At 36.2% G+C, this 8748-nt stretch overlaps 1 protein-coding gene across 2 annotated transcripts; it reads right to left on the bottom strand.

Annotated features, from left to right (window-relative positions):
* Positions 1–4827: 4827 nt before the first annotated feature.
* Positions 4828–7486, bottom strand: LOC113835283 (olfactory receptor 147-like). Of its 2 annotated transcripts, XM_035444382.1 has the most exons (2): positions 7476–7486; positions 4828–5805 (listed from the first exon to the last, which is right to left on the bottom strand). In XM_035444382.1, exons 1-2 carry the CDS (start codon positions 7484–7486, stop codon positions 4869–4871), a joined length of 948 nt encoding a protein of 315 aa, XP_035300273.1. In that variant the 3' UTR covers positions 4828–4868. The 2 variants fall into 2 exon arrangements, with proteins under 2 accessions (XP_035300273.1, XP_035300274.1); XM_035444383.1 differs by lacking the exon at positions 7476–7486 and having other exon boundaries at positions 4828–5807.
* Positions 7487–8748: the final 1262 nt, after the last annotated feature.

Below are 8748 nucleotides of genomic sequence, written 5' to 3'. Positions count from 1 at the left end.
GGGAGATGAAACTGTTGTTGGTATGTAAGATTTAAAAAAAAAACTTTATAATGGAAGCAACCTAGGTAGGTGTCTAACAACCAAAGAATGGGTAAAGATAAAGTTTATGTACATAATAGATTTTTTCAACCATAATGAAGACTGAAGTTATGTTATTTATAATAAACTGGATATATCTCATAGTAATTTTAATTAATTAATTCTAAGAAAGACAAACATCATATATTTTCTCTCTTTTATGGTCTTAGATTTAATGGTAAATAAAATGGTGTATTGCCAATGACAGTACAGTACAATGCAAATTGTTACTTGTTTATATTGTAAACAAATCATTTTATTTCAAAAATAAAGAGATAGAATCTAAGAGGCCTCTTAAAATACATATTGCATTATAGTAATAGTGGCGTGACACACCATGAAAGCTTAACTAAACTCCTATATAACATGATGCCCAAAAACCAGTCACAAATTATAATAAATAAGAAATGATATGTGCACTTTAATATGAGACTTCTGTAAGGAAATGTATATTTTTCTATTTGGCCATCAAACCCTGTAGATGAGTTCTCTGCTAAAGACATCTTGACTAAATCCATATTCTCATAGACTTCTTCATTTTTGAATCATTGTGAAATAATTCTCCAGAAATTCTTGCTGTTTCTTTTGAATTAATTTTCTTTCCTTCTATTCACTCATCATATATAATATGAACATTAGGTTAACTTCTGAATTATTATTTGTGTGGCCTTTAAAGCTCACAAAACGTTTTTTTTTTGTATTTAAGGTTACTTTTTAAATGCCAGCATTACTTAATTATTTCACTTCTTTATGACAGAGATACCATAGCAAAAAGATAGCAATACATAGGGAAGAAGAGAAGAAGGAAGGGAGGAAGGGAAAGAAAGAGAGGAGGGTTATTTCTGGTCCAGTGAGTCAAACCCATAAACAAGAGCATGCAAGCACTGTATCAATAAGGCTTAAGCCCAGCTATGGTTCAGTTACTCAGAAGTAAGCATCATTTTTTTAAAACTAAGAATATCCATGTGACAGGGAAAATGGGAGTTCTCTAAACAAGAATGGATATAACGTTAAAAAATTCATAGGTACAGTTCACATGTCAGGCACAAGAAGGAACAACTCCAAATATACTCTTGATAAATATCAGTTTGCTGATCTGTTGTCATAATTGTGGCATCTGAAAAAATTGGCAGAGAAGTTAATCTAATAAATGCTCAAATAACCATAAAAGTAAAACCTGATTTACACAACTCCATTACAGACTTGGAGCTAAAGTTCTTGAGTACAAACTGCTGGCAACTTGCTAATGACTTCCTGAAGTAAGTCCCACCTCCTCTAAGTAATATATGTGGTAGTTAGGGGAATGAACTCTACAGCAAAGTGCTTCCATTTTCTCCTTGATCAAATCTAGATATGCCACTTCGCAGATAGATATAGATAACAAATACATTAACTTCTCTGTGTTTCAATTTCCTTGTTGTAAAAAAAGAGGCAATAACAGTAGCATTGTGGATTTAAGGGAGTTTTTTGAAGTTCTTAAAATGGTGTCAAGCACTCAATAACTCGGTAGATAGTAAAAGCCATTACTTTTGGCATAACAATGGCAAATATATATGCATTTTATTTATTCAATATGACTCCAATGTTTTACTCCATGTGATATTGCCTATGTGATTTTTTTAGATACATGCCAAAAATGTAGATGAAAAATAATTAAACATGGCATAAATATTTTAAAAGGAACTGCTAGCAAAGTAACCTAAAAGTTACTGAAATTTTGACAATTATGTCAACTCTTATCTAAGCTGATGACTATGTGGAAAATAAACCCATCAAATAAGAAAATGCAGATACAAAATTATTACAAAAGATCAGGAAAGGAATCAATTTAAGATAAAAAACACAAACCCAAGAGTTTTCTTGGAAACAGAAGATATGCAAGAGAGAGTAGGATGGGGTGTTGTCCTTAAGTAAAATGGTCTTTATGCTAATATAGGCAATGCACACAGTGTTTAAAACAATGAACCTGTGAATACCACCATACAAAGAATGGTTGCATACAAGTAACACTACACAGTGGAAGGAAAGGGATATTATAGAAAACTGTTGACACTGCAGAAACATGAAAATAAGGAAAAAATAAAAGTTGGTAATCAAAGCAACAAACAAAAAAATGAAACGGGAACAGCAGATAGTTAGAAACAGATCTAAGAGAAACACTTCTCTATAAATCAGTTGATGAGACTCTGCATGGTTCTCTTCCAGCAAGTTTGAATCCTTATTCCTGAAGCTGTAAATGAGGATTAGAATGGGCACTAAAATCTATTCTATCAGAAGTTATGTGTTCAAATGTTCTCCACCCAAAGAAATAATAAACAAGTATGTGAAAATATTAAGTGCTCAGATTAGATCAGTAGGCTAAATACATTGAGAATGAAAACTTACAATTTCACAAGAATGAGATCACAAAACTCTTTACCCGGGCAAACATGAGGCATGTTACTTCAGTCACCAAGGTCGTTCTGACCTTCTGTTGCTCATCACAATTCTTATGTGGAGTAGACACAAATAATCTATGACAGATCAGCATCCTGCAGTGACCAGTATAATGGCAATGAACAGTGTTCTATGAACAGCTTTCTCTTCTTCATTTACTTTCATCTGTAAGAATGCAGTCTTCAGATGCCCTTTCCAAAATAATCTATTCTTTCTCTGAGAGGCTGGAATTTGTGCAACTTGTCTTACAAGTGAACAATTTATGTCACTTTATAAGTCCTTGCCCTTTAAATATGTGCAAATATATTTAAATGCCTCTTCCATAGCATTCACCTGTTTCCCATAACAATTCCTCATCATCATCAAGATTGTTCCTTCATCAACTGCTATGCTTAGCTTATACCTATGCTTAGATGTTCTGTGGATACCCTACCATCAGTCAGTTCATCAGCTATATCCTCAAGAAGAGCCAAGCCAAGATAAAACAGTTATTCTCAGCACAATTAGATTTGTTCAAGACAGTGTATATCATTTGTCTGACACAAACTCACAGACACAAAAATTATTTATTTAACCACCTGACTAGTCTGTACATTTCTGATATCATAGTATCTTCACCTTTCTTCACAGCTGTATTTTTAATATTTGACCAAATCCTAGAAACCTTGGTGTCTAAAATAGAAAACATTCTGTGTCTATTTTTAGTCCTCCAACAAAGTCCATCATTATATATGAAAATCTAAGACATTATAAGAGTAAAATTATTCCTAAAGAGAAAGAATTAACTGCTAATAAATTAAGATTATATAATTTTTTGAGGAAAAGACAGAATTACTCTATCCATGGTTAAATGATTAATTTTTAGGGATCTAGAGACACTCACAGACTCACCAGTATGACCAAAGACAAATTTATGTCTAACAAAGAAAACACTTTTATTCAGACACTGGTTGGCTATGACTATACTCTGGACTCAGGATTCCCATGATGCAGTACAATGAGGGCAAAAAAAGCATAAGGTTACATTTCGTTTATTTGTAGGCATACATCCTGCAATCAGAAGGTGGCATTCCATTTATGTACACACATTTATCTTTTCCTAAGTGCAATCACAGCTTTTTTTGCAAACATGTCTTACAGGTGTCCTGTTGTCTTGTGCAAGCAGCTTTTTTTTTTTTTTTTTTTTACAAAAGCAGAAGCAGCAGTTAACATTGTGACCATTATGATAACAACAGATTCCTTAAATTATGCTGGAATGGACCACAAAATTCCATCTCTGGCTGGGCCAGTGGAACTTTCAGGTTAGAGGCAAATTTATTTCATAGATCTCTTAAGCACAGTAGCTTAAAATTAAAACATAATGTTAGCCATCACAAAGTGAACTTTTTAGTCAAATTCTTCCCACTGAAAACAGAGCATACCCTTATATTCCCATGCCTGTCCTCCAGGTCCATGAATGGAAAACCCAATATAAGTTCCCTTTATCCTGAATGACTAAGATTACTATTTCACTTTTAGTTTGGGAGTACTAGAATCATAATAGACTCATGATCTTTGCCTTACTAAATTGAATTAAGATTGGAGAGAGAAGAACACAGTAAAAAGGTGTTTCCCTTCATACGTGAACCTCTAGAAAACAAAGGAACCTTTCAAATGCAATCTCCAAGAAATCTTCTCAGAGATTTACTATAGTGAGCCAGTGTCTCTAAGACCACTAAATCAGTATTTCAGGGGCACAGTCATATAAAACTTCTGGATGTCCCCTAGTCGTGGTGATGCTAAAGATGCAGATCAGTGGAACAACACATACCTAGAATGCATGAGGGCCTGGATACAACCCCACACACCCACTACAAAATAAAAAAGGTGCACATTTAAAAATCTCTTGACCTTTCCATTTCTGAGTATAATATCATCCAGTGTTTTGTACTTAAATCCTCCTGATTTCTAAGGCTAGAGTGTACAATACTGGTAGTTCACTGTACAAATGTGATTGTTCAGTTTTCAACACTGAAAAAAATGACACATGGGAAATTACAGAATAAACTGTTCTCTATATCCTAAAGGGATAATGGACTAATGCTCCTTCATTGCCTCTACTTCTGAAATTTCCTTGATAACTGTCTTGACTTTGCATAATATTAAATAATTTTGATTCTAAACCTTTCCACCATAGGTTTGGGGATATTTGTGTTATTTTAGTTGTTTTTATTGTTGTTTGCAACACTGTGGGTCAAACCCAGGGACTTATGAATGAGAGCAAATGCTCTGCCAATGAGAGGACTCCAGACAGTCCTCTCTCTAACTGAAAACCTCACATGTCCTAAGATTTACTTCCATAACAATTACTGATTCTACTTAGACAAACATGTTTTCTTCAAAGTTTTCCTCAGTGCAATGTGGACATCCTTATTCCTTATACTGTAGATGAAAGGATTCAGCATTGGGCCCACAATGGTATAAAAAATGGTAGATACTTTATCTTCATCCCCAGACACATTAGAAGGTTTAAGATACATGAAGACTATAGATCCAAAGAAAAAAGAAACAGCGATTACATGGGAACCACAGGTACTGAAGGCTTTTGATCTACCCTCTGCAGAATGGATACCAAGAATGTTGTAAAGGATCAAGGTGTAAGAAAAGAAGATAGTCAGGCTGGGCACTGTGACATTGACACCCACAACAATAAAAACCACCAGCTCATTAATGGCAGTACTTGTGCAGGAGAGCTTCAGGAGAGGGGGTATGTCACACATGTAGTGATTGATGATGTTGTTGTCACAAAAAGTCAGTCTCAGCATGCAAACTATGTGGGCCATTGCACCCACAAACCCCATCGCATACACACCCACTGTCATTAAGTGGCAGATCTGATAAGACATGGTGACCTTGTAAAGCAGGGGCTTACAGATGGCAGCATATCTGTCATAGGCCATGGCTGTCAAAATGTAGCATTCATCAATAACAAAGAAGGCAAAAAAGAAGAGCTGAGTCATGCACTCAGCATGGGAGATAATGTTCTGCTTCACAAAACTCACCAGCATTTTGGGGGTTATGACAGAGGAGTAGCAGAGATCTGTGAAGGAAAGGTTGAAGAGAAAGTAGTACATGGGGGTGTGCAGATGAGGGTTCAGAACAATCAGAACGATCAAGCCCAGGTTCCCCACCATGGAGACCACATAGATTGCCAAGAAGAGGAAGAAGAGGGGCAGCTGGAGCTCTGGCTGCTGTGTCAAGCCCAGCAGGATGAACTCCTTCACTGAAGAGTCATTACCTGGGGCCATTCTTCTCTGGGTCTTATCTGTGACAACAGTAATAATAGTAACATTAAGATGAAATCTCAGCCCTCTCCAAAATACCGCATTAAAATGAGACTTAGAGCCACAATGGAAGGATAAAGTTAAGCTCACATTTCTCTGTGCCTCTGTTTTCTACATTTTATGACAGTTAACATACAGAAATGAATATAGCTATATAAAAGGCCATTTCCTTGGGAAAACATTCAGGGCATCCATGACCATTTTTGGTTCTGTACCATCTCTGTTCTGCTTCTACCTTGACAAATCTCTTTCCCAATTCAGTCTCAGTGGTCATCTCAAAAAAGAAGATACAAGGCACATCAAAGACCCACTGCATTGCTCAGAGGTAGTTTAAGGAAAAAAAGCAACAGAAACAAAAACAAAAAATCCAAAACAAAAGAAGCATCCAGTTTAACCCTTACCTCTGTCCATGGGGAACTCACAAGTCACTTCACTATCTCTTCTCTACTCTCACAGAAGGACAAGAACAAGTAGCACTGATGAACTGTAAAGTATAGACCCAGGAAAAAAATGCTTTCTATTGTCACTAAATTTGGCTATATGGTGATAAGGGAAATTGACTTTCAAATGGAGAAGCCAAAGCTCTCATTCCTGTAGATTCTGAGAAGCCATGAGTATGGATCATGATTTCAGGCTTTGGCTTTGTCCAGATGTGCTCTCTCACCCAGAGGTTGGAAAATAGCATCTACTGATATCACAAGGGCTACCTGGTAATGACCCAAGAGGATTTTATGAGTTTGCAATCCTAGGGGCCTGAGTAAAAATGAAAGCTTTTGTTTTCCAGCTATTTCCCTCAGAGATCAAGCTTTGTTGCCATGGTGCTTACAAACTAGTTCAATAGTGATGATGTAGATTTATTGGAGATTTACTATTATTTTGTTTTGTTATTGTTTTAAAATGTTATATTCACATATATAAAATGTTTTGATCAAAATCATTCTGATTCTGATTCCTTTCTCTACAGTTCTCCCATCATCCTGACACTATTCCCTCCCAGCTTCATCTCTTCTCTTCTCCTACTGTTTTTTTATCACAGAGTCCACTCAGCACTGCCAGTATGTATATGAGTGTAAGGATATCTATGGGGCTTGGTAGCCCTTCAGGGGCACGTCCTTGAAGAAAAATTACTATGTTTATACCAGTAACCATCTACCAACAGTTCCTGAGTCAGAGGTGCAACTTCATCACCATATCTTCCCTGCATGCTTGGATTTTGGTGGGCTTGATCTTTCTATATTTGCAAACTGTTACAACCACTGTGAGTGCATTTGAGCACTGAACATATTGATCCTGAAAACATAATTTCTGTGTAATCATCTACCACTGTGGCTCATACAGTCTTTTCCAGTTCTTCTTCTTTTATGTCTCTGCGTCTTGAGAGAAAGGGTATAGTGTGGAGGTCCCATGGAGGACTGAGCACTCTCAGTCTCTAAATTATCTACGTGTTGACTAGTTTGGAGGTCTGTGTCAATTGCCATCTACTGCCAAAAGAAGCACCTCTGATGAAGGTAGAGAGATGAATTGATATATGGGTATAATATATATGGGAAATTCATTAGGGTTCATGCTAATACTATATCCATAGCAGAAATAATCATAGGTATTTCTCTAGAACCTATGACCTATTTAGTCTCAGGCCCCAAAACCATACTAAGAATGAGTACTCTCTGTGGCCAAGCCTGAAATCCAATCTGAAAGTGATTGTTTGCTCCCACAACACTAGCAATATTGTACTATAGGGTATGTACTGCCAGATCAGCCCTTACTATATCTCTTAGGAGTCAAAGCTGAGTGAAATTAGTTATTACTACTCCTCTGAGAGCATGCATAGCACTATAAAAGCTGGACAATGGCACTTTTATCTAACAAATTCTTATATAAAACACAACCCACTTTCAAATAATGATACATACTGCTATATCTTTAACTATACAGAACAGTTGAGAGACAGCTATCAGGGAAGGATTAGTTTCTCGTCATGCTTTGAATCATGCTGAGGGAAATTAATGCTTGTGATGACTTCATATAATGCAAGTAAATTTATCACACCTTCTTTTCAGGTCTGTGTGTTTGAGTTAGTATATCAGACTTTAGAATTTTATGTAGTCGTATATGATCTATGTCCACATGTTTTCATGATTGAAATTACAAATAAAAAATAAATATAAAAAATAAATAGAAATAAAAAAAAGTACAAAAAGTACATGTCACTATAATAGGGAAGCCAATTTAGATAGACACAAGCTTTACTTCTCCATCTTGTGACTTGAATGTATGGTGTCTTCTGATGTAATGTGACAAATAAAAGACACAGATATTGGGGTTCAAACTTCAAGCTATAGAACAGAAAAGCAAAGTAGCAGGGCCACTAGCTCTTACCACTACCTCAGACTGAATGGGCTGATCCTGCTGCCTCTCCTCAGCATGGCTGTAGAATGAATGCTCCTATCTTTGGTGTGGATGGAGAATGAATATTCCTACTCAGTACTGAAGACCCTGTTTCTATCTTTTATACCCCTCTAGTGCTGGAATTAAAGGCATGTGATATGTTATTCTTTTAGACTGATTCAATCCTGTGTATCCCTGGGTGGCCTTGAACTCAGAGAGATACGTCTACCTCTTAATCCTGAACCCTTAGATTAAAGATGTGTACCACTACTTCCTAGCTTCTGGCTGCTGGAATTAGAGTATGCCTAGCTTCTATGACTTGTAGCTGACTTAGCTTTCTGAATCCCCAGGCAAACTTCAATAAATATTAAATAATATATCACCATATTCTGAAATAGGATATAATCATCAAGTTTGGCAATAATCAAGACCAGTGGCAGTAGCCTGTGATATTAAGGAATCTATGGGACAAAATTGGCTAACAACTCTGTAAGGTATCTCATTCCTGGTTCTAGGTTTTTAT

This window comes from Cricetulus griseus, chromosome 4 (assembly GCF_003668045.3).
Source record: "Cricetulus griseus strain 17A/GY chromosome 4, alternate assembly CriGri-PICRH-1.0, whole genome shotgun sequence".
Lineage (NCBI taxonomy): Eukaryota > Metazoa > Chordata > Mammalia > Rodentia > Cricetidae > Cricetulus > Cricetulus griseus.
Note: the sequence above shows the minus strand (reverse complement) of the source record. Positions and strands in the feature narration are given on the sequence as shown.